Source organism: Melospiza georgiana, chromosome 31 (assembly GCF_028018845.1).
Source record: "Melospiza georgiana isolate bMelGeo1 chromosome 31, bMelGeo1.pri, whole genome shotgun sequence".
Taxonomy (NCBI): Eukaryota; Metazoa; Chordata; class Aves; order Passeriformes; family Passerellidae; genus Melospiza; species Melospiza georgiana.
In genome coordinates this window covers 1064578-1090072 of record NC_080460.1, presented here as the reverse complement: position 1 = coordinate 1090072, position 25495 = coordinate 1064578, and the positions used below count along the sequence as shown (strand labels likewise).

Here is a 25495-nt window from a genome sequence, read left to right as displayed (position 1 = left end):
ACGGCTTCCCAAATCCCTCACATATGGTTTCCATATCACTTGGCTCCGCCGGCGCTTGCTGGGCTGTAAGCGAGCTTACTTTCCCTTGTCTTTCCACGCAGCTCTTGGCAAGGGATGCTCGTCCTGCTCCCCGGCCCCGGTCCTCCCCCGCGCTGCCCGTTCGGACACGTCTCTGCCGGCCCCGGGAGGGTGTGGGGAGGCCGGGGCCGGCTCCTGCCTCTGCTCTGCCCTCAAATTGCAGCCTGGCCGTGCCAGCCGCAGGTCGCTGCCAGGGGAGGTGCCGGCCCCGGCTTGTTTGCGCTTCTCTCGGCGCTGCCGCAGGTCTGCTCTCCACCCCGGAGCCTCCCCCGATGGGATTCACCCAGCGGTCAGTGCTGGGGACAGCCCCAAAACGCGGCTGATTCACCCCAAAACGCGGCTGGTTCACCCCAAAACGTGGCTGTTTTACCGCAAAAGGCAGCTAATTCACCCCAAAACGTGGATGATTCACCCCAAAACGCCTCTGTTTCACCCCAAAACGCGGCTGTTTCACCCCAAAACGCGACTGATTCACCCCAAAACGCGTCTGTTTCTGTCCAAAATGCGGCTGATTCACCCCAAAACGCAGCTGATTCAGCCTAAAACGCGGCTGTTTCACCCCAAAACGCGACTGATTCACCCCAAAACGCGTCTGTTTCTGTCCAAAATGCGGCTGATTCACCCCAAAACGCAGCTGATTCAGCCTAAAACGCGGCTGTTTCACCCCAAAACGCTGCTGATTCACCCCAAAACGCGGCTGTTTCACCCCAAAACGCGGCTGTTTCACCCCAAAACGGCCCTGATTCACTGCAAAACGCTGCTGATTCACCCTAAACGTGGCTGATTCACCCTGAAACACGGATATTTTACCCCAAATTGCAGCTGTTTCACCCCAAAACGGCACTGTTTCACCCAAAACGTGGCTATTTCAGCCCAAAGCACCGCTGTTTCAGCCCAAAACGCAGCTGATTCACCCCAAAACGCTGCTGATTCACCCCAGAACGCACCTGTTTCACCCCAAAACGCGACTGTTTCACCCCAAAACGGCCCTGATTCACCGCAAAACGCTGCTGATTCATCCTAAACGCGGCTGATTTACCCCAAAACATGGATATTTTACCTCAAATTGCGGCTGTTTCACCCCAAAACGCGGCTGATTCACCCCAAAACGCCACTGTTTCACCCAAAACGCAGCTGTTTCAGCCCAAAGCGCAGCTGTTTCACCCCAAAACGCTGCTGATTCACCCCAAAACGCGTCTGATTCACCCCAAAACGAGACTGATTCACCCCAAAACGCGTCTGATTCACCCCAAAACGCGGCCGTTTTACCCCAAAAAGCGGCTGTTTCTCCCCGATGCGCTCCACACCCCCGCTGCAGCGAGGTTTGGGCTCGGGGCCGTGCAAAGGGACGGGATCCAGCCTGCTCCTCTGATCCCCGGCTTTCCGGACCTCTCGGGGTTATCCTAATTGTCCCGCCTCGCCTTCATAATTAGTGGCTCTTTAGGGATCCATTTGCAAACTGCCTGGAGCGCGACCTTGGCTCCGCTCGCCCTCCTCCCCGGAGCTGCTCCGGCCACCCCATTCCCCAGCGCTGCCCGAGTTCCAGGGGGTTCCAGGCACCCTCTGCTCTCCCCAGGTACCCCCAAAACCGCTGAGGAACCCCCAGCTCCGGAGCCAGCCCCGTTTCCCCGGGGCTCGGGGCCGGTCAAGCTCCGGCCCGAAGCCACGGAGAACGACAGAGAGGAAGAGGAGGAAGGGTTATGAGGAAGGGTTTTGAGCAGGGCTGTGTCCTCCAGCCCCGCGGTGCTGCTGGAGGAGGGGGGTCCCGGCAGACGGCGGCCCCGCTCCTGCGGGCTCCGGGCACGGCGGGAGCTTCCCGGCCCAGATGGCTCCGCTCAGAGCTCCGCATGGCTCAGAGGTCGCTGCTTGGAGCATCCTGGGGCTCTCGGAGCTCGCTCAGGGCTGGGGGGGCAAGAGCCGGGGGGGAAGGGGGTCCTAAAGCCAGCAAAAGTCGGCGGGGAGGGGGGTGAAAAAGGCGGTTTTGCAACACAAATAATAATAGAAACTCTAAAAAGTGATGGATGGGTTTTATGCGATCCAGATGTGAGAGTGGGGCTGGCTCCAGCTGCTGGGGAGTGGGGGGAGCCCGGCCAGCACCACGCTCAGCTGAAGGAGAGAGAGAGGAGGAGGAGGAGGGGGAGGAGGAAGGGTTTGCCAGGTGTGGAGGGGCTGGGAAGAGGCACCCGATGGGATTTGGGATCCAGCAAGGAGAATTCACACCTCCCCTTCCCCTCCCAGCCGCCTTCCTGGGTGACATCGCCCTGGACGAGGAGGACCTGCAGCTCTTCCAGGTGGACCGCGTGGTGGACCTGGCGCGTCACACCATCACCCGCCTGCCCTCCAACTCCTCAGGTACCCCGTGCCCGCCCCCATTGCCCCCTGCCCGCCTCCCCCCGGCCCCGCTGACCCTTCCGTCCCCACAGGCACCAACGGCACCAGCCCCCGGCCGGGGCAGCCTCGGCGCCGCCGGGGCCGGCAGCGCTCCCGGAGCCGCCGCGCCGCCACGTCCCGGCCCGAGCGCGTGTGGCCGGACGGGGTCATCCCGTACGTCATCAGCGGCAACTTCAGCGGTGAGTGACAGCCCGGCGAGGGGCGCCCGGCCCCGCCGTGCCTCAGTTTCCCCTCAGTGACTCCCCCCTGCCGCCCCTCCGCAGGCAGCCAGCGAGCCATCTTCCGGCAGGCCATGCGCCACTGGGAGAAGCACACGTGCGTCACCTTCCTGGAGCGCAACGACGAGGACAGCTACATCGTGTTCACCTACCGGCCCTGTGGGTACGTGCAGGGCTGCTCTGGGACCGGTTTGGGGCTCGGTTTTGGGTTGGGATCCGTCTGTTTGGGGTGCAGGAGGTGCTGGAGCCGCCGGGGATGAGGTCGGTGGCGCGGCACCAGCCCGGGCTTGCAGCAGGGATGGAGCCAAAGGAAACAGGGGTTTGGACGAGCTCAGCGTCTTCACACGTCAGGGCACGGCCCTGGCCAAGCTGATGGTGGTTAGGAGGAGGATTTCCCCTGGAATGGGAGCCCCTGCGTGGGCGCAAACGCTGAGCTCGGGTCCAGAGAGGAGGGATGGAGCAGCTGAGCTGCAGGGCAGGGGCAAGGATGGCTCTGGGTGGGCAGCCCTGGCAGCAGAACCATGGGGATGTGGGGCAGGGGCAAGGATGGCTCCAGGGATGTGGGGCAGGGGCAAGGATGGCTCCAGGGAGCTGTTTGGGCACCCCTGGCAGCAGGACCACAGGATCTGGGGCTGGTGCAGCTGTGCCATGCCGTGCTGGTCCGTGCCATGCCAGCAGCTGAGCGCTCCCAGTTTCCAAGCAGAGCTGAGGCTCGAGTTCCTCCCGTGGGCAGGATGCCTGAGGTTCTGGATCAGGGATGATTCTCACATGCCCAGGGTTTTTTGGGACCTGATTCTCCTGGCTGGGGAACACCAGGATATTTGTGACGGTGCTCACAGGGGTCTGAGGGTGAGGGAAGAGACGAGGATCAGACTCCATGTTTCAGAAGGCTGATTTATTATTTTATGATATATATTATATTAAAACTATACTAAAAGAATAGAAGAAAGGATTTCATCAGAAGGCTGGCTAAGAATAGAAAAAGAAGGAATGATAACAAAGGTTTGTGGCTGGGACAGAGAGTCTGAGCCAGCTGACTGTGATTGGCCATTAATTAGAAACAACCACATGAGACCAATCACAGATGCACCTGTTGCATTCCACAGCAGCAGATAACCATTGTTTACATTTTGTTGCTGAGGCCTCCCAGCTTCTCAGGAGGAAAAATCCGAAGGAAAGGATTTTCCATAAAAGATGTCTGTGGCAGATGTCCACAGCAGAGAGCCAGGAACCGTCTGGTTGCTCCCCTGCAGGTGCTGCTCCTACGTGGGCCGCCGGGGAGGGGGACCCCAGGCCATCTCCATCGGCAAAAACTGCGACAAATTCGGCATCGTGGTGCACGAGCTGGGCCACGTCATCGGCTTCTGGCACGAGCACACGCGCCCCGACAGGGATGACCACGTCTCCATCATCAGGGAGAACATCCAGCCAGGTGGGGATAAGCTTCCCTTCTCCTTCTCCTTCTCCTTCTCCTTCTCCTTCTCCTTCTCCTTCTCCTTCTCCTTCTCCTTCTCCTTCTCCTTCTCCTTCTCCTTCTCCTTCTCCTTCTCCTTCTCCTTCTCCTTCTCCTTCTCCTTCTCCTCTTCTTCTTCATCCCTGCTGCCGAAATTGGGGTTCCCCTGGCAGTGCCCCCGTCCTGTGCTCCTCAGGGCAGGAATACAACTTCCTCAAGATGGAGCCTGAGGAGGTGGAGTCGCTGGGGGAGACCTATGACTTCGACAGCATCATGCACTACGCCAGGAACACCTTCTCCAGGTACAGCCTGGGCTGTCCCCTGGTGTCACCTCACACCCTGGGGACAATGCCATGGTGTCCCCAATCCCTGAGGGTGATTAGCAGCTGTGCACAGGGTGAATTCCCTCCAAGAAATGTTTCCATTGGTGTTCTGGTTGGGATGAAACCCCTCAGGTCTCTTCCCGGAGCAGGGAATTGCTGTCCCTGAGGTCACCTCCGCTGGGGACACGTCCCCGCTGGCTGACTCACCGGCCCGCAGGCTTTAATTAGCCAGGCTGCTTTAATTAGCCAGGCTGTTTTTAGCATCCTTCCCCGGTGGTGAGGCCGCAGTGCCGGCCATTCCCACCCAGCTCATCCCTTTCCTGCCCCAGGGGCATCTTCCTGGACACCATCCTGCCCAAATACGACGTGAACGGCGTCCGGCCCGCCATCGGCCAGAGGACACGGCTCAGCAAAGGGGACATTGCCCAGGCCCGCAAGCTCTACCGCTGCCCAGGTGAGTGCCACCCCCTCGAGGGCACTGAGAACCCATGGGAGCACCCCCAGGTTGGATTTCCCTCGGTTTCACCCCAAATCTTGGCAAAAGCGGCGTCATCCTGGGTGGGTTCGCTGTTTCCAGGGGTCTTGGGGTCCTCATTCCCTAAAGAGCACTCAAGGTTGGATTTCCCTCAGTTTCACCCCAAATCTTGGCAAAAGCGGCGTCATCCTCAGTGGATTCGCTGTTTCCAGGGGTTTTGGGGTCCTCACTCCCTAAAGAGCACTCAAGGTTGGATTTCCTCCAGTTTCACCCCAAATCTTGGCAAAAGTGGTGTCCGGCTGGGTGGATTCACTGTTTCCAGTGGTTTTGGGGTCCTCACTCCCTAAAGAGCACTCAAGGTGCTCATCCATCCACTTTGAGGACAATCTGCCTGTGTGAGGGTGTCCTCAGCTCCCCTCTCTTCTCATTCCTGCAAGAAAAGAGCCCTGGGTGTGCACAGACAATTTGTGGGTCTTCACTGAGGATGGAGACTCCAGGAGATATGGAAATTACACAGAATGGGGAAAGGTGACGTGATTCAGGCAGTGAGGGAGGGATGTGAAAGCCTTGAAATGTGGATGCTCATCCTGACTTCACCATTGCTCCCATTCAGGACGAGCCACTGTCCCTTTTAATCCCTTTTAATCACAGCACTCCCCCCCAGAGCGTTGTCCCAAAAAATCCTCTCCAGAGCCTCTTGTTGGAGCAGCCCTCAAAAAAACATCCTCCAAAAGCATCTCCAAAAATAATCTGCCAAAAGAATCCCCCAAAGAGCATCAGCCAAGAAAATCCCCCAAGAGCATCCTCCAAAGAGCATACTCCAAAAGCATCCCCAAAAATAATTGGCCAAAGAAATTCCCCAAAGAGGATCCTCACAAAGCATCCCTCAAAGAAATCCCCTAAAGAGCATAAGCCAAGAAAATCCCCCAAGAGCATCTCCCAAAGAGCATCTCCCAAAGGGCATCTCCCAAAAAGCATCCCCCAAAGAAATCCCACAAAAAGCATCCTCTAAAGAGCATCTCCCAAAAAAATCTCCCAAAAAATCCTACAATGAGCATCTCCCTGTAAAATTCCTACTAAAGAATCCGTCAAGGGAAGAGCATCCCCCTCAAAGAATCCTTAAATGGAAGAGCAACCCTCCTCCAAGAGCATCTCCCAAAAACATCCCCCAAAGAAATCTCCTAAAGAGCATCCACCCCAAAGAGCATCCTCCTAAAGCATCCCCAAAAATTATCTGCCAAAGGAATCCCCCAAAGAGCATCAGCCAAGAAAATCCCCCAACAGCATCCCCCAAAGAGGATCCTCCAAAAGGATCTCCCAAAAATCATCCCCCAAAGAAATCCCCTAAAGACCATCCCCCAAAGAGCATCCTCTGAAAAGTGTCTCCCAAACAAATCTCCCAAAAAATCTCCCAAAATATCTCCCAAAAAATCCTTCAAAGGGCATCTCCCCCCAGAGCCTCCTACAAGTGCATCCCCTAAAAATCCTACAAAGAGCATCTCCAGAAGAGCATCTCTTCCTTAAACGGAAGAGCATCCGCCCCAAAGAGTCCTTAAATGGAAGAGCAACCCTCCTCCAAGAGCATCTCCCAAAAAACGTCCCCCAAAGAAATCCCACAAAGAGCATCAGCCAAGAAAATCCCCCAAAAGCATCCCCCAAAGAGCACCTCCCAAAAAACATCCTCCAAAGAAGTCCCCTAAAAAACATCCCCCAAAGAGCATCGTCTAAAGAGCATCTCCCAAAAAAATCTCCTGAAAAATCCTTCAAAGAAAAAAATCCTTCAAAGAGCATCTCCCTGGAGAATTCCTACCAAAGAATCCTTCAAGGGAAGAGCATCCCCCCACCCCCAGAGGATCTTCCAAGAGCATCCCCCTGAAAAATCCTCCACAGACCATTCCCCCAAGAGCAGAACATCTCCTGAGAGCATCCTCTGACCCCACAAGCACCCTTGGGGACCAAAACCTTCTCAGAGCCTCCTTGGAGCCTCTTCCATCCCACACCTGTCCCCAAAGGGGTTTGGGGACATCCTGATCCCATCAGAGCCCACAGATTTCCCCGGGGGTTGGAGCAGATGACCAGCAGAGCTCTGCTGTCACCTCGGAGGGCTCTGGGAGCATCCTGGTCCCATCAGAGACCACAAATCTCCCCAAGGTTGGAGCAGATGACCAGCAGAGCTCTGTTGTCATCTCGGAGGGCTCTGGGAGCATCCTGGTCCCATCAGAGCCCACAAATCCCTCCCAAGGTTGGAGCAGATGACCAGCAGAGCTCTGCTGTCACCTCAGAGGGCTCCGGGGCTGTGACCACGAGCGGTGGCATTGTCCCAGGAGCGGGGAGGGGGTGTCTGGCACGAGTCCCCCCCCGACGGCAGGCACGTGCTCTCCGGGGCTGCGCTGCCAACATCTGCAAGGAGTTTGGCTCCCGCACGCTCCCGCTTAATTCCAGCGACTAATTAGCAGCCTGGAACAGAGAGGGAAGCCTTTTGTGAGGGGCCCCACGGCCGTGCCGCCTTCAGGGGAGCAGGAAAAGTGATTAGTTTGGAGCAGAAAAAAGAAAAAAATATTATAAAAGGAGGAGCCTTTTATAAGGCCTCGAAAAAGGCTCGCAAGCGTCCCCCTTCTTTTTGTTTCCAGCGTAAAGGGAAAAAGGCAGCGAGCCCAGGTTTCAAGCGGGATGATTTTTTTTGGAGAGTTTCGCCTTTCATCCGAGCGGGCCGGTGGGGAGGGGGGCGCAGAGCTCGGGGCGCAGCCTCATGCGGCTCCCAGATGGCAGCGCTGGGCCGGCTCCAGCCGCGGGAGCTGCCCGGAGCGCGGGCGGCCAGCCCGGCCCCGCGGCGTGGCACGGCCCGGGAGGAGCCTGGAGGGGAGCCGCGGGGCCGGGAGCAGCTCCAGCGAGGGATGGGGATGGCGGTGACGCGGTTTATTTGGGGGATTTGGGTGGGAAAAGGGCGCTAGGGTGAGGGGGAAGGCGGCGATGATCTTGCTGCTGCTGCTGGGGGATGCGTCTAAGCCCTGCCGTGAGGCAAAGTGAAAATTTTCTAGGGTGAAAATGTATTTTGATTTAGGTGAAATGTACATTTTTGAGTTGAGTGTGTGGTGAGAAACTATAGCTATTTAGCCTGACTGCAGAAATTAAGCTCAGTGAAGTTGCTTCAGTGAAGGACGGAGATAAGGGGGAGAGACAGAAGGTGATAGAAAGAGACAGACGCTGCTGTGAGAGCAGCTCAGCCTGACCTGGGAATTCTTTTTGATAAAGAAGAACTAGCAGCAAATGTCAGTGAAATTAGTAAAAATGAATATATATACGAACTTCTTGTAAAATTGTGTGCATATGTAGCTGAGAAAGAGATAAAAAGGGACCTGAAGTTCCCACATATAATTTTGAGGGAACAATTCCCACATGCGTCCAGCCCTGTAATAAACACACCGGCTTTACAACTTCCACAAAGTTGTGGAGTTTTGTTTATCTCCACAAAACACAGGTGCCAGCACCGTGGTGCCCATCTTGTCCCTTTCACAACCTATTGTGAAATTTTATGCATGTGTACCTGAGAAAGAGATAAAAAGGGACCTGAAGTTCCCAGAGGTATAAATGTCATTTTAAGGGAACAATTCCCACATGCGTCCAGCGCTGTAATAAACATCCCGGCTTTACAACTGTCACAAAAGTTGTAGAGTTTTTAGCTATATCTCCACAAAACACCCTTGATAGTAAAAGCTTTTAAAATCATAAAATTCGGGGAATTAGAAAGAAGCTAGACTTAGTGGGGCTCTGGAAAAATGTTAAAAATAGACTCTGAAAATGTCGGGCTTTGTGTTTGCCAGATCATGTGAAATTGCACCTGCATAAGCAGTATATGATAAATTATATAAGTGTTAGATGTGATGATTGTTTAGTAATTAAATATAATTATTGTTTAATCGTAAGAAGAATCATGAAAAACTATGTTAGAAGTTTGAGGGGACCACGAGGAACCCATGCTTGGATGAAATCTATGCATACAACCGAACAATATAAGTTGAATAATTAACCATGAAAGTCATATAACGATAGAATCTAAAAACGTGTTCATCCCGAACCCATGTCGGAGTCAGATTTGGGGTTGTACCCCTGACACCCAGAGCTCTTCAATAAAAGCACCTGCATAGAATCATTCTGTGATTTTGTGTTTCTGAACGCTGACACCCTTACTACGGGGTGCTGGTTGTAGGGTGAGGTTGACTCGTGAGTTTGGGGGTCTCTTTTGTCTCTTTGGTGCTTGTTATGGTTTATTTAGGGGGGATGTTGGTAGTGTTTGTTTATTCAGTGTCAAAAACGCCAATCGCTTGTTTTTAAAACTTTAAAAGTTTAATAGTAATAAAATGGTTATAAAAATAGTAGTACAATTAGAGTAATAATAATTTGGACAATTTGAATTAGGACAGTATGAGGCAACAAAGACAAAGAGTTATGGATGTCCGGGTACATTTTTCTGGGCAGCACAAGCCCACAAAAGGACCCACGTTAACAGAGGATTAACCCTTAAAAACAATAACCTGCTGCATATTCATACACCTCATCCATGATGCATAAATTCCATTCAAACACAGGATTCTGTCTGGGCAGTGTCAACTTCTTCCTCTGAATCCTAACAGTGCCTTCAAGGTGGGAAGAAGTTCATTTCTTCTGATAAGAGGGCAATAAATTCTTTTTCTCTGAAAAATTCAGGTGTCCTGTGGCTGCTATCTCAGTGCAAGTCCTTTCTTTAAAAAAAGTATCCTACATAGCATCGTTTCTATTTTAACATTTTTTGTAACCTAAAACTATATTTAACACAGTACTTAAGAGAATTAATACAGCATCACTTTCTAACGCAACACATACAATATTCATTTTAATATTTGCAAAAAGCCATGCATGAAATACATGCATTTTTTGCAACCAGTGTCACTGGCAGCGGATCCTCATCCAGAGGCTTGGGGTAGTTGGGGCATTGTTGGTTATGGCTTTGGGATGGGGTTGGTTGTTATAGGGGATGTGTTGGGGTTATTAGTGGATCAGGGGACAGTGAATAGTGGGGGTTTGAACCCCGCTTTTCTGGGGGATCTGAACCCCGCTTTTCTGGGGGGTCTGAACCCCGCTTTTCTCCCTCTGCAGCCTGTGGGGAGACGCTCCAGGACAGCCAGGGCAACTTCTCCTCCCCGGAATTCCCCAATGGATACTCAGCCCACATGCACTGCGTCTGGAGGATCTCAGTCACCCCCGGAGAGAAGGTACTGATTGCTGGGGTGATGTCTCCCGCCCTCTCCCAGCCCTCCTCTTCCTCCTCCCAGCCTTGTTTTGGGGTGTTCTGACCCCCAGCATCCCTCGTGGGGTCTGGGTTCCACCAGGTTCCCCCGGCTCCGGGCAGATGGGGCATGGAGGGGAGCTCACCCCAGGCTCCTCCTGCTCCTTCCCACCCTTAGATCATCCTGAATTTCACCACCCTGGACCTGTACCGAAGCCGGCTGTGCTGGTACGACTACGTGGAGGTGAGAGACGGGTTCTGGAGAAAGGCCACGCTGCGAGGTAACAACCCGGGGCCTGCTGCCCGCCCCTCCTGCCCGCCGGTGCCACCCCGGGGCCGGCAGGGGACCAGGGGATTCCCTCACCCCCTCCCTGCCTGCCTGCTGTTCCAGACTCCTGGGGAGGGGGGAATTACCCCCCAGAGGGGTTGTTGAGGTGAACGGAGCTTCCAGTTTAGCCCAGGCCAGGGAGAGCAGGCTGGGTGATCCGGCTGGCTGGAGCATCTGTCCTCAGGGAGTGGCGGTGTCCCATCCCACCCCGAGGAGATGAGTGTTCCCCAGGGAGATTCCAGGGTCCTGGTCCCATCCCTGTGATGTTCCCCAAGAGATGTCAGTGTCCCATCCCACCCCGAGGAGATGGGTGCTCCCCAAGGAGATTCCAGGGCCCTCGTCTCATCCCTGTGATGTTCCCCAAGAGATGTCAGTGTCCTGGTCCCATCCCTGTGGTGTTCTCCAGGGAGATTCCAGTGTCCCAGTCCCACCCTGAGGAGCTGGATGTTCCCCATGGAGATTCCTGTCCCTGTGATGTTCCTCAGGGAGATTCCAGGGTCCTGGTCCCATTCCTGTGATGTTCCCCAAGAGATGTCAGTGTCCCAGTCCCACCCCAAGGAGCTGGGTGTTCCCCGGGGAGGTTCCAGGGAGATTCCAGCATCCTGGTCCCATTCCTGTGATGTTCCCCAGGGAGATTCCAGTGTCCTGGTCCCATCCCTGTGGTGTTCTCCAGGGAGATTCCAGTGTCCCAGTCCCACCCTGAGGAGCTGGATGTTCCCCATGGAGATTCCTGTCCCTGTGATGTTCCCCAGGGAGATTCCAGCGTCCTTGTCCCATTCCTGTGATGTTCCCCAGGGAGATTCCAGTGTCCTGGTCCCATCCCTGTGTTGTTCTCCAGGGAGATTCCAGATTCTAGTCCCATCCCTGGGATGTTCCTGAAGAGATGCCAGTGTCCTCATTCCATCCCTGTGATCTTCCCCAGGGAGATTCCAGGGTCCTGGTCCCATTCCTGTGATGTTCCCCAGGGAGATTCCAGGGTCCTGGTTCCATCCCTGTGATGTTCCCCAGGGAGATTCCAGTGTCCCAGTCCCACCCTGAGGAGCTGGATGTTCCCCATGGAGATTCCTGTCCCTGTGATGTTCCTCAGGGAGATTCCAGCGTCCTGGTCTCATCCCTGTGATGTTCCCCAAGAGATGTCAGTGTCCCAGTCCCACCCCAAGGAGCTGGGTGTTCCCCGGGGAGGTTCCAGGGAGATTCCAGCATCCTAGTCCCATCCCTGGGATGTTCCTGAAGAGATGCCAGTGTCCTCATCCCATCCCTGTGATGTTCCCCAGGGAGATTCCAGGGCCCTGGTCCTATCCCTGTAACGTTCCCCAGGGAGATTCCAGCATCCTTGTCCCGTCCCTGTGATGTTCCCCAAGAGATGCCAATGTCCTCATCCCGTCCCTGTGATGTTCCCCAGGGAGATTCCAGGGCCCTGGTCCTATCCCTGTAACGTTCCCCAGGGAGATTCCAGCATCCTTGTCCCGTCCCTGTCATGTTCCCCAAGAGATGCCAGTGTCCTCATCCCATCCCTGTGGTGTTCCTCAGGGGGATTCCAGTCCCTGGGATGTTCCCCAGGGAGATTCCAGTGTCCTTGTCCTCGTCCCATCCCTGTGATGCTCTCCAGGGAGATTCTAGTCCTTGTGATGTTCTCCAGGGAGATTCCAGGGTCCCAGTCCCAACCCTGTGGTGTTCCCCAGGGACGCTGCAAGATCCCAGCCCCATCCCATGAGCTGGATGTTCCCCAAACCCCAGGATTCCCAAATCCCCTGGAATCAGCAGCTGATGTGAAACAGCCAGAAAAGCCAGAGGGGACTGGGGAGGAGTGGAGGGAGAAGCAGCCTTTGGCTTTGGGCTGGAAAGGGACAGCGGGGGGACCAGGAGGAGGTGGAGGTGAGGAAGAGGAGGTGGTGAGGAGGAAGAGAAGGTGGTGAGGAAGAAGAGGAGGTGGTGGTGATGAAGTGAAGGTCATGAGGAGGAAGAGGAAGTCATGGTGAGGTAGACAAGGTGGCAGAAAGGAAAAGATGATGATGAGAAAAAGAAGGAGAGGGCAAGGAAGAGGATATGGCAGTGAGGAAGAGGAGATGGTAATGAGGGAAAGGAGGTGGTGATGAGGAAAAGAAGATGGCAGTGAGGAAGAGGTGGTAGCAGTGAGGAAGAGGAGGTGGTGAGCAGGAAGAGGAGGTCACGAGGAGGAAGAGGAAGTCATGGTGAGTTAGGCAAGGTGGCAGAAAGCAGGAGATGGTTATTATGAGAACGAGAAGGAGAGGACAAGGAAGAGGAGATGGCAGTGAGGAAGAGCAGGGGGTGGTGAGGAAGAGGAGGTCATGAAGAGGTAGACAAGGTGGCAGAAAGGAAAAGATGATGATGAGAAAAAGAAGGAGAGGGCAAGGAAGAGGAGATGGCGGTGAGCAAGAAGAGATGGCAGTGAGGAACAGGAGGTGGTAATGAGGAAGAGGAGGTGGCAGTGAGGAAGAGCAGGTGGCGGTGAGGAAGGGGAGATGGAGGTGAGGAAGACGAGGTCATGAGGACTAAGAGGAAGTCATGGTGAGTTAGACAAGGTGGCAGAAAGGAAGAGGTGATGATGAGAAAGAGAAGGATGGGGCAAGGAAGAGGAGATGGCAGTGAGGAAGAGGAGGTGGCTGTGACAAGGAAGAGGTGGTGGTGAGGAAGAGGAGACGGCAGTGAGGAAGAGGAGGTGGTAATGAGGAAAAGGAGGTGGCAGCCAGGAAAAGGAGATAGCACTGAGGAAGAGGAGATGGCAGTGAGGAAGAGGAGGGGGCAGTGAGGGAGAGGAGGTGGTGAGCAGGAAGAGGAGCTGGTGATGATGAAGAGGTGGTAGCAGTGAGGAAAAGATGGCAGTGAGGAAGAGGAAGTGGCAGTGAGGAAGAGGAAGTGGCAGTGAGGAAGAGAAGGGGGCGGCGAGGAAGAGGAGGTGGCGGTGAGGAAGAGGAGGTGGCGGTGAGGAAGAGGAGATGGCAGTGAGGAAGAGGAGGTAGTGAGCAGGAAGAGGAGGTGGTGGTGAAGAAGAGGTGGCAGTGAGGAAGATAAGATGGCAGTGAGGAAAGGGAGGTGGTGAACAGGAAGAGGTGGCGGTGAGGAAGAGGTGGTAGCAGTGAGGAAGAGGAGGTGGTGACAAGGAAGAGCGGGTGGCGGTGAGGAAGAGGAGGCTCCCAGCACGGCAGCCCAGCACGCCTTCCTCCCCAGGCAGGTTCTGCGGGAACAAGCTGCCTGAGCCCATCATCTCCACCGACAGCCGCCTGTGGGTGGAGTTCCGCAGCAGCAGCAACTGGGTGGGCAAAGGTTTCTTCGCCGTCTACGAAGGTAGGGGGGAGCAGCGGGGCCCAGGGGGCGGCCGGGGGCCCGGGGGGGCTCAGGCTGCTGCTCCTCCCTTCCAGCCATCTGCGGGGGGGACGTCAAGAAGGACAACGGCCACATCCAGTCCCCCAACTACCCCGATGACTACCGGCCCAGCAAGGTGTGCGTCTGGAAAATCACCGTGTCCGAGGGCTACCACGTGGGATTGACCTTCCAGTCCTTCGAGGTGGGTCAGCATCCCCCCACAAATGGAATAGGGGTGTCCTGGTTCAGGGCAAATTTGGGAGAGAACCCCCCCAAAGGAGCTCCTCTAAAAGCAGATTCAAATTACTGTGCCATCTTATGATGACATCTTTCTTACTGTGACACTTTACTGTGCAATCTTACTGTGCCATCTTACTGTGCCACCTTACTGTGCCATCTTACTGTGACACCTTACCATGCCATCTTACTGTGATACCTTACCGTGCCATCTTACTGTGCCATCTTACTGTGACACCTTACCATGCCATCTTACTGTGCCACCTTACTGTGACACTTTACTATGACATCTTACTGTGCCATCTTACTGTGCCACCTTACTGTGCCACCTTACTGTGCCATCTTACTGTGACACCTTACCATGCCATCTTACTGTGCCACCTTACTATGACATCTTACTGTGCCATCTTACTGTGCCACCTTACTGTGCCACCTTACTGTGACATCTTATTGTGCCACCTTACTGTGACACCTTACCATGCCATCTTACTGTGCCACCTTACTATGACATCTTACTGTGCCATCTTACTGTGCCACCTTACTGTGCCATCTTACTGTGACACCTTACTGTGCCATCTTACTGTGACACCTTACCATGCCATCTTACTGTGCCACCTTACTATGACATCTTACTGTGCCATCTTACTGTGCCACCTTACTGTGCCACCTTACTGTGACATCTTATTGTGCCACCTTACTGTGACACCTTACTGTGCCACCTTACTGTGACACCTTACTGTGCCATCTTACTGTGACATAATATTATGACATCTTCCTGTGACATCTGTCTTACTGTGACATCTTCCTGTGACATCTTCCTGTGACATCTTCCTGTGACATCTTTCTTGCTGTGACACATTACTGTCCATCTTACTGTGCCATCTTACTGTGACACCTTACTGTGACATCTTTCTTTCTGTGACACCTTACTGTGCCATCTTACTGTGACATCTTTCTTACTGTGCCATCTTACTGTGACATCTTCCTGTGACATCTTTCTTACTGTGACACCTTACTGTGACGTCTTTCTTACTGTGCCACCTTACTGTGCCATCTTACTGTGCCATCTTACTGTGCCATCTTACTGTGACATCTTTCTTACTGTGCCATCTTACTGTGACACCTTACCATGCCATCTTACTGTGACACCTTACTGTGCCACCTTACTATGACATCTTACTGTGCCACCTTACTGTGCCACCTTACTGTGACACTTTACTATGACATCTTACTGTGCCACCTTACTGTGCCACCTTACTGTGACACCTTACTGTGACACCTTACTGTGCCACCTTACTACGACATCTTACTGTGCCACCTTACTGTGCCATCTTACTGTGACACCTTACCATGCCATCTTACTGTGACACCTTACTGTGCCACCTTACTATGACATCTTACTGTGCCACCTTTCTGTGCCACCTTACTGTGCCATCTTACTGTGACACCTTACCATGCCATCTTACTGTGACATAACATTGTGACATCTTCCTGTGACATCTGTCTTACTGTGACATCTTCCTGTGACATGTTCCTGTGACATCTTCCTGTGACATCTTTCTTGCTGTGACACATTACTGTCCATCTTACTGTGCCATCTTACTGTGACACCTTACTGTGACATCTTTCTTACTGTGACACCTTACTGTGACATCTTACTGTGACATCTTTCTTTCTGTGCCATCTTACTGTGACATCTTCCTGTGACATCTTTCTTTCTGTGACACCTTACCGTGACATCTTACTGTGACATCTTACTGTGACATCCACCTTATTGCGCCATCATTTTTACTGTGGCATCTTCATGTGACATCTTACTGTGACATTTTATTGTACCATCTTACTGTGCCATCGTTCTTACCGTGCCATCTTACTGGCCACCTTATTGTGACACCTTACTGCGACATCCACGTTATTGTGCCATCTTTCTTACTGTGCCATCTCATTGTGCCATCTTACCGTGACACCTTTCTCACTTGTGACATCTTATTGGCCATCTTACAGTGACGTTTTTCTTACTGTGGCACCTTCCTGTGACACCTTTCTGTGCCCTCTGACTGTGGTGCCGTCCCCCTCCCCAGATCGAGCGCCACGACAGCTGTGCCTACGATTACCTGGAGATCCGCGACGGCAGCAGCGACTCCAGCAGCCTCATCGGCCGCTACTGCGGCTACGACAAACCCGACGACATCAAGAGCACCTCCAACAAGCTCTGGATGAAATTCGTGTCCGACGGCTCCATCAACAAGGCCGGCTTCGCCGTCAACTTCTTCAAAGGTTTGGGGGGAGCTCAGGGGGGCGCAGGGGGTGCTGCAGCCCCCCGGCCGCTCACCCCCTGTGCCCTGCCCAGAGATGGACGAGTGCTCCCGGCCCAACAACGGCGGCTGCGAGCAGCGCTGCGTCAACACCCTGGGCAGCTACAAGTGTGCCTGCGACCCTGGCTACGAGCTGGCGTCTGATAAACGCCGCTGCGAGGGTGAGTGAGCCCATGAGACGCCCCCCAAAACCCACCCCGTGCTCCTTGTGGCGCCCCCAGCCCCGTGGAGGTGACGGGCGCTGGCGGTGCCGCCCTGCAGCCGCCTGCGGAGGGTTCCTCACCAAGCTCAACGGCTCCATCACCAGCCCGGGGTGGCCCAAGGAGTATCCCCCCAACAAGAACTGCATCTGGCAGCTGGTGGCGCCCACCCAGTACCGCATCTCCCTGCAGTTCGACTTCTTCGAGACCGAGGGCAACGATGTGAGTGGGGGGAGCAGCCCCTGTCTGCCCCCCGGGCCACCCTTTACCCGTGCCAGGGGAGCAGCTCCTCTCTGCCCCCCGTGCCACCCCTTACCCATGCCAGAGGTGCAGCCCCAAGACCCTCCAGCCACAGGCAGCCCTGCTGGCAGCACATTTTGGGAGGTTTTCTCCTCTTTTGGGGGACAATTTGCTCCTCATTCAGAGCTGGGGGTACAGCCCCAAACTCTACAGCCACGGATGGCAGCACATTTTGGGGGGTTTTCTCATGTTTTAGGGGTCAATTGGCTCCTACTTCAGAACAGGGGGTGCAGCCCCCGGTCCCAAAACCCTCCAGCTATGGGCAGCCTTGCTGGCAGCACATTTTGAGGGAGTTTCTCCTCTTTTAGGGAACAATTTGCTCCTAATTCAGAGCTGGGGTTACAGCCCCAAACTCTACAGCCACAAGCAGCCTGGCTGGCAGCACATTTTGGGAGTTTTTCTCCTCTTTTCGGGGACAATTGGCTCCTACCTCAGAGCCTTCAGTCCCCAAACCCTCCAGCCATGGCAGCCTGGCTGGCAGCACATTTTGGGACCTTTTTTCCTCTTTTAGGGGACAATTTGCTCCCAATTCAGAGCTGGGGATGGAGATCCAGTCCCCAAACCTTCCAGGCACAGGCAGCCTGGCTGACAGCACATTTTGAGGGATTTTCTCCTCTTTTAGGGGACAATTGGCTCTTATTTCAGAGCCCCCAGTCCCAAAACCCTCCAGCCACAGGTAGCCTGGATTTTGGGAGGTTTTCTCCTCTTTTAGGGGACAATTGGCTCCTACTTCAGAGCCCCCACTCCCAAAACCCTCCAGGCACAGGCAGCCTGGCTGGCAGCACATTTTGGAAGCTTTTCTCCTGTTTTAGGGGATAATTGGCTCCTGGTTCAGGGCTGGGGGTGCTCTCAGGGGCTGCTGGCGGCCCCCAGGGTGGCACCACGGCATCCCCAGCCCCGTGTCACCCCCAGGTGTGCAAATATGACTTTGTGGAGGTGCGCAGCGGGCTCACGGCCGACTCCAAGCTGCACGGCAAGTTCTGCGGCGCCGAGAAGCCCGAGGTCATCACCTCGCAGTACAACAACATGAGGATCGAGTTCAAGTCCGACAACACCGTCTCCAAAAAGGGCTTCAAAGCCCATTTCTTCTCAGGTAGAGCCGCCTGGCCCCAGCACGGGCACCCCCTGCCCTCCTTCACCCAGCCAGGCCCCCCAAAACGCCGCTAACGCTTCCCTTGGCCACGACGGGAGTGCAGCCCCAAAACCATCCAGCCACAGAAAACCAGGCTGGTAGCACATTTTGGGGGGTTTTTCTCCTCTTTTGGGAAACAATTGGCTCCTGTTTCGTAACTGGGGGTGCAGCTCCTGGTCTCAAAAACCCTTCAGCCACGAAGGGTTACTACTGGCAGCACATTTTGGGAAGTTTCCCCTCTTTTTGGGGACAATTGGCTCTTATTTCAGAACTAGGGGTGCAGCTCCTGGTCTCAAAACCTTCCAGCCACTGGCAGCCTGGCTGGCAGCACATTTTGAGGGATTTTCTCCTCTTTAAGGGGACAATTGGTTCCTAATTCAGAGCTGGGAGTGCAGGCCCTGGTCTCAAACCCTCCAGCCACGGGCAGCCTGGCTGGCAGCATATTTTTGGGGTTTTCTCCTCTTTTGGGGCACAATTGGCACCTACCTCAGAGCCCCCAGCCCCAAAACCCTCCAGGCACAGGCAGCCTGGCTGGCAGCACATTTTAGGAGGTTTTCTCCTCTTTTAGGGAACAAATGGCTCCTATCTCAGAGCCCCCAGTCCCAAAACCCTCCAGCCATGGGCGCAGCCTGGTTGGCAGCACATTTTGAGAGGTTTCAACTCTTTTAGGGAACAATTGGCTCCTAATTCAGAGCCCCCAATCCCAAAACCCTCCAGGCACAGGCAGCTTTGCTAGCAGCACATTTTGAGAGGTTTCAACTCCTTTAGGGAACAATTGGCTCCTAATTCAGAGCCCCCAGTCCCAAAACCCTCCAGGCACGGGCAGCCTGGCTGGCAGCACATTTTGGGGGATTTTCTCCTCTTTTCGGGGATAATCGGCTCCTACCTCAGAGGTTCTAGTCTCAAAACCCTCCAGCCACAGGCAACCTGGCTGGCAGCATATTTTTGGGGTTTTCTCCTCTTTTTTTGGGGACAATTGGCTCCTATTTCAGAGTCGGGGGTGCTCTCAGGGGCTCCCCAAACAGCCAGGGGATGCTGGGCTCCATCTGGGGACAGGGATGTGCTGGGCCCCGGGTGCTGCACCCCTGGGGTGGCATTCCCAGGGTGGGGGGACGGTGACACCCCGCTCTGCTGCTGCTGCTGCTGCTGCTGCTGCTGCTCCCGCTCTGCTGCACGGCCCCGGCTGCCCCCGCTCCCCGCGCAGGGCGCTCCGCATCCCGGCCTCAGCATCCGGAGCCATCGCTCCTCCCAAACACCATCCCCGGCCTCTCTCTGTCCGCTCTCCTCTCCCGGGCCGCCCCTCCACGAGGCGGTGTCGCCTTCGGACGGGTTTGGTGCGCAGGGATGGCGACACCACCAAAGGCTGGACGCGCTGGGGGCTGCCACGGGAGCCTGGTGCACCGGACGGTCCCCCGGGTGTGGCACGGTGCCCTGGAGGCCATGCCAGCTCTGAGAGAGCCCTGAGCCGTTTTTTGAGGGGCTCCGGCTGCGGGAGCGGCGTTCCCGGAGCGGCAGAGCCCCGCGGGCCGGGCACGGAGTGTCTTTGCTTTATGTGTTCGATGAAAACCAAGGCGAGGAGGGCGGCGCAGGGGGCCCAGCCGTCGGGAGCCGGCGCCCTCCACAAAGCGATTCCTCGGGGGATTCCTCGGGGAAGCCGAGCGGGACCACGGGGCAGCCGGGTGAGTCTCCCCACGGAGCGCTGCGGGCTCCATCCTCATCATCCTCCTCATCCCCTTTTTCCTCACCCCACGGGATACGGGGTGATAACAGATCATCATCAATCCATCTCCTCCACCTTCCCCCGCTCAGGTCTCGGGCTTTCCCGGCAGCAGGACCACCCTGGAGGACTCGGCCGCCTCTGGTCCCTCCGGGGTTGCTCCCTGGGCAAAACCTCTCCCGTGCGGCCCCATTTTTGGCCGCGGAGGGTCCCCGCGCTCCGGACGAGCCCCTCGGTGCCGCGGGGCAGCCTGGCCGTCCGGGCGCCCGCTTTTCCCCGCTGAAGACGTGACCCCTTCCTCCTCCTCCTCCTCCTCCTCTTCCTCCTCCTCCTCCTCCCGGGACGCGCGTTCCTCCCGGGAATCCGCCACGGTGTCGGCATGCAGGTAGGTCCCCCCGGCTCTGTGCCGAGCCCCGGCGGCGCTGGGGGGTCCGCAGCGGGGGGAGAGGCGCTGCCGGGGGCTGCGGGGCGGTCGGAGCAGCCCGGAGCCGTCGGATGCCCGCGGGGGAGAACGGTGAGCGATGCCGGGTGGCGGCGGGCGAGCTGCTTTGGAATAAAGGATCGCTAAGCAAAGACACCGAGCCGCCGGGCTTCTTCCCGCTGCCGACTCTTCTGCCGCTCTCGTCTCGCCCGCCCAGGCTCCCAGCTCCCCCTCCAGCCGTGCTGGAGCTGCTCTGAGCCCAGGAGCCCCTCCCCAACCCCAACCGGGCCTTTCTGCCTCGCCTCCTCCTCCCTCACACCGAGGAGACGCCAGGTTACGGCTTGAGAGGCGGCCGGGGGGTCGGGGCAGGACCCCCGCTCACCGATGGCTCCGGGAGGGATCCCGGCTCCTCCCGGCCCCGCTGTGAGCTCGGAGGGGGGCGCTGGGGGCTCCGGTGCCCGCTTGCTGCCGCCTTCCCTCCCCACAGCACGGCCCCGAGGGCAGGGGGAGCGATGGCACCCGGAGGGGTCTTTGGGAGGTCAATCCGCCCAGCTCGGGGTGACCCCAAACCCCTCCAGCGCCATTCCCAGCCCTAGGAACCCACCCAAAGCCCAACCTCATCCTCATCCTCCTCCTCCTCCTCTTCCTCCCCGGCCGCAGAGGGGCTCCCGGGGGTCCCCTCGCTGCTGCTTGCCCCCGGCTGCCGCTCCGCATGGCCCCCCCAGCCCCTCCCCGCCGCCCCCCGCGCCCCCAGCGCTCCCCCCCTTCTCTCCCTCTCTCTCCGCAGAGAAGAAGCAGCAGCTGCAGCCGCCCAAGTCTCGCCCGCCCGGCCTCAAGTTCCGCATGCAGAAGCGGCCGCGGGGCCCCTCCTGAGCCGCTCCGTCCTCTCCGTCTTTCTCAGGAACGCCGCGGCCCCGGAGCCGTGCGGGAGCACGGTGGGACCGAGCCGAGCCGAGCCGAGCCGTGCTGCCGGCCCCGGCAGCCTTTTGCTTGACAGAACTGGTTGTTGACCTTATTTTTATTTTTTTTTTTTAACTTTTTTTAAACTTTTTTTTTTTTTTTTTTTTTTTTTTTTTGGTTCTAAGCACCCCACCCCCTTGGTTTTGTCATTGACCAGCTGACCTTGTTTGTTTTATTTTTTTCCCCCCACCTTCCCCCCAGTTTTTACCGTGTCTGTGACATTTCCTATCGATGAGTAAAGAGGGACTCCAGCGTCCTGGTCTTTCTTGTGCACCTTTGGTTGTCACTGTGTGTTTTTCTGCCTTTATCCCCCGTCCATCCTGGCAGCAGGTAATGGTGGCACCCATGGGTGAGCCCACGGGAGAGGAGGAGCCGTCGGTGCCCGCAGGGGCTGGGATGCTGGAGCTGCTTCGCTGCTGCCCAGGGGCGCTTGCTTGGCTGGAGGGCAGCGGGGCCGGGGGGCCTGGGGGGATGGAATTGCACCGTTCCAGGCTTCCCCAGCCCGCTCAGGGATCACTCTGCTCTCTCCCAGACAAGGATGAGTGCTCCAAGAACAACGGGGGCTGCCAGCACGAGTGCCTCAACTCCTTCGGCAGCTACGAGTGCCAGTGCCGCAGCGGCTTCGTGCTGCACGACAACAAGCACGACTGCAAGGAAGGTGGGTCCAGCCCGCCCCCCGTTCCCTTGGGAACCCCCCAACCACCCCTCTGTGACCCTCCTGGCTGTCCCCACAGCTGGCTGTGACCACAAGGTGACATCTGTCTCGGGGACCATCACCAGCCCCAACTGGCCCGATAAATACCCCAGTAAGAAGGAGTGCACCTGGGCCATCAGCACCACGCCGGGGCACCGCATCAAGCTGGTAGGGCTTTGGGGGGTGGGGGGCACTTGGATCACCTCTGCCGAGCCCTGACCTCACCCAGACCCTCCACAGAGCTTCTCAGAGCTGGATGTGGAGGCACAGCAGGAATGCACCTACGACCACCTGGAGATCTTCGATGGGAAGGACGCCAAGGCGCCGGCGCTCGGGCGCTTCTGCGGGGCCAAGGAGCCCGAGCCCATCGTCTCCTCGGGCAACAAGATGTTCCTCAAGTTCGTGTCTGATAACTCCATCCAGAAGAAGGGATTCGAGGCCACGCACAGCACAGGTACCTCCACTGGGGATGGGAAATGGGGTTGTGGGGTGGGGGCTCAGAGCCCCCAAACCCTAAACCCCATCTCCTCCCGCAGTGTGCGGGGGCCAGGTGCGCGCCGAGGTGAAGACCAAGGATTTGTATTCCCACGCACAATTTGGGGACAACAACTACCCAGGGGGCTCGGACTGCGAGTGGGTGATCATGGCCGAGGAGGGCTTCGGTGTGGAGCTCATCTTCCAGACCTTTGAGATCGAGGAGGAGGCCGACTGTGGGTACGACTACATGGAGCTCTTCGACGGCTACGACGGGACGGCCCCGCGCCTCGGCCGCTTCTGCGGCTCCGGGGTGAGCCTGGCATGTGGGCTGGGGGGTGAGGAGTTAGGGTTCGAGGTGAGGGATGAGGCAGAGCCAGAGCAGTGTGGGAAAATCTCCATGGGAATTTGGTGTGGTGTGATAAATCCCACCCTCCCCAGTGCAAATATTCCCAGCCACAATGGGTGCTCACCCTGGGGATGCTCATGGATCAGCAGTGTGGAGAAATCTCCACGGGAATTTGATGATTCCCATCCTCCCCAGTGCAAATATTCCCACCTGCCATGGGTTCTCACCCCAGGGGTGCTCGTGGATCAGCAGTGTGGAGAAATCCCCATGGGAATTTGGTGTATTGTGATGATTCCCACTCTCCACAGTGGAAATATTCCCACCTGCCATGGGTGCTCACCCTGGAGATGCTCATGGATCAGCTGTGTGGAAAAATCCCCACGGGAATTTGATGATTCCCACTCTCCCCAGTGCAAATATTCCCAGCCACAATGGGTGCTCAACCTGGGGGTGCTCATGGATCAGCAGTGTGGAGAAAACCCCACAGGAATTTGTGTGAGGATTCCCACTCTCCACAGTGCAAATTCCCACTCTGCACAGTGGAAATCCCCACAGGAAGTTGGTGTGGTGTGATCAATCCCACCCTCCCCAGTGCAAATATTTCTGCCACCATGGATGCTCACCTCTGGGGTGCTCGTGGATCAGCAGTGTGGAGAAATCCCTGTGGGAATTTGGTGTGGTGTGACGATTCCCACTCTCCACAGTGCAAATATTCCCAGCCACAATGGGTGCTCACCCTGGGGGTGCTCATGGATCAGCAGTGTGGAGAAATCCCCACGGGAATTTGGTCTGGTGTGATGATTCCCACATTCCCCAGTGCAAATATTCCCCCCAGCAATCACCCCAGGGGTGTTCGTGGATCTGAGCACCCCCTCCCTCCCCTCCCTGCAGCCCCCCGAGGAGGTTTACTCGGCCGGAGACTCGGTGATGATCCGCTTCCACTCGGACGACACCATCAACAAGAAGGGTTTCCACCTTCGCTACACCAGCACCAAGTTCCAGGACACGCTGCACACGAGGAAATGAGGGCCGGGGGTCCCGGCCCCGCCGCGGGCAGGGGAGGAGGAGGAGGAGGAAGAGGAGGAGGAGGAGGAAGAGGGCAGGGAGGACGGCGGGGAGCGCTGCCCCGCACAGACTGCACGGAGGAGGAGCACACAGCCAACCTCAGCACTCAAGACACGCTCGCACGGGGCCCCGGGGCTCGGGCGCCCGCGGCACGGGGGGCACAGGGGGGGTCCCCGCCGGCAGCCGCCCACCCCGGGGCTGGGGAGGGGCCGAGCAGGACCCGCTGCCCTCCCCTGCCCCGGCCAAAGCTCTGAATGTACAAACCAGTAACCGGGAAGAGCCCAACACACACAAGGTGCTGTCTCTCTCTTGTACCCATGAAATAAATACCCTTGTACTTGGAGCGGGGGCAGCCGCGGCCTCTTTGCTTCCAGCCCGGCAGAACAGCGCCCAAAATGGGGCTGGAATGGGGGGGGAAAGCAGCCAGGACCCTGCACACACCCCAATCCTAAAGGAGGAGCCCCATCCTTGGGGGTTCTGATGGAGCAGAGCCAGGAACTCCAACCAAGGTCCTGAGGAGGGCGGTGGGCTCGGAGCCCCCAGGACTCTGCAGGTGGGTTCTGTCCCCCCACATCTTTATTTCGAGGTGTCTCTGAGGCAGCAGCCGCTGTGGGGTGGGTGGGTGGCAGGGTGCGTGGGTGGGTGCCACGTGCTGTGCCCACCGCGTGCTCCAGCGCGTGCCCGTGGTGGCGGGTGGCAGATGGAGGGTGGGCTGTGCCACGGCCCCCGCGCCCACCGCGTGCCTCGACCCCTCCTGCAGCCCCTGCTCGCTGCTGCTGCTGCTGCTGCCACGGGGATGTTTCTGTTCCCTCCGTGTGCCAGCCTGGCATGCTCCGCGGGCACAACCGGGATGGGCACCGGGGGTTTCACCCTGAGGGGGTTTCAGTCTCCGTGGGGTGAAGAGCTCGGGGGGATTTTTCAGTGGCAGGATGAGGAGCAACGGCCATAAACACAAACACGAGTTCCACCTCTACGTGAGGAAGAGCTGCTTTCCACCGAGGGTGGCAGAGCACTGGGACAGCCCCAGGCGAGGGTGGCGCCTCCCTCTCTGGCCACATTCCAAACGTGCTCCTGTGTCACCTGAGCCAGGTGACCCTGCCCGGGCAGGTGCGATGGACCCGGTGATCTCCAGGAAGGCCCTTCCAACCTGAACTTGTCCCAGAGCTGCCGAGGGCCACCTCGTCCCCTCCCAGTCCCAGATCCCCGGATCGGTGTGGGGATTGTGGGGCGGTCTGAGCCACTCCTTGGGGTCCCGTGGGGGACAGAGGCGCGTCACACGGCCGGTGGCGACCGCACAGAGTTTATTGAAACACCTCCAGCACAGCACAGGGATGCTCGGGGAGGGGGAGCCGTTGTTGTAGAGCGTGCAGGGGGGACACAGAGAACGGGGCGCGGGCACCCCGGGGGGGCCGCACGCAAGCGCCATGCTGCCGACGGCTCATGCGGGGGGCGGCGGGTATGGGGGGGCACGGGGAGGGAGGGGGGGCTGCAGATCCGTTCTCCCCTTCCCCGGCTCCTCCGGCTGCCTCCGGGGCCGCGGGGCCGGGGACGCGCAGAGCAGAGAGGGACGGGACACGGGGGCGCGCCCGGGGGTCCCCCACGGCCCCATGGCGTCCGAGCACCCCCCGTCCCCGGGAGCAGTTCAAAACCGGGGGGTGCTTCCAATATCTCCCTGAACCCCCTGGAATAGCCGGGGAGCCCCAGTCCCGGCTGGCAGGGCCGGGGCTCCCTGGGAGCTGCGCGAACCCGGGTGGGGGGATGCGGGGGACGCCGGAGGG

At 57.2% G+C, this 25495-nt stretch overlaps 1 protein-coding gene across 1 annotated transcript in view; it reads left to right on the top strand.

Annotated features, from left to right (window-relative positions):
* BMP1 (bone morphogenetic protein 1) overlaps positions 1-23805 on the top strand; it is a 33783-nt gene extending 9978 nt beyond the window's left edge. The window contains exons 2-20 of the mRNA XM_058042364.1: positions 2317-2430; positions 2502-2648; positions 2733-2850; positions 3941-4119; positions 4337-4442; positions 4793-4917; positions 10072-10187; positions 10380-10482; positions 13719-13835; positions 13910-14055; positions 16172-16367; positions 16441-16566; positions 16667-16827; positions 17818-17998; positions 21668-21793; positions 21870-21997; positions 22070-22283; positions 22366-22616; positions 23544-23805. Coding sequence (XP_057898347.1) covers positions 2317-2430; positions 2502-2648; positions 2733-2850; positions 3941-4119; positions 4337-4442; positions 4793-4917; positions 10072-10187; positions 10380-10482; positions 13719-13835; positions 13910-14055; positions 16172-16367; positions 16441-16566; positions 16667-16827; positions 17818-17998; positions 21668-21793; positions 21870-21997; positions 22070-22283; positions 22366-22616; positions 23544-23678 — 2789 coding nt within the window. The 3' untranslated portion in view covers positions 23679-23805. The remainder of the gene's footprint in view (positions 1-2316; positions 2431-2501; positions 2649-2732; positions 2851-3940; positions 4120-4336; positions 4443-4792; positions 4918-10071; positions 10188-10379; positions 10483-13718; positions 13836-13909; positions 14056-16171; positions 16368-16440; positions 16567-16666; positions 16828-17817; positions 17999-21667; positions 21794-21869; positions 21998-22069; positions 22284-22365; positions 22617-23543) is intronic.
* The last annotated feature ends 1690 nt before the right edge of the window (positions 23806-25495 follow it).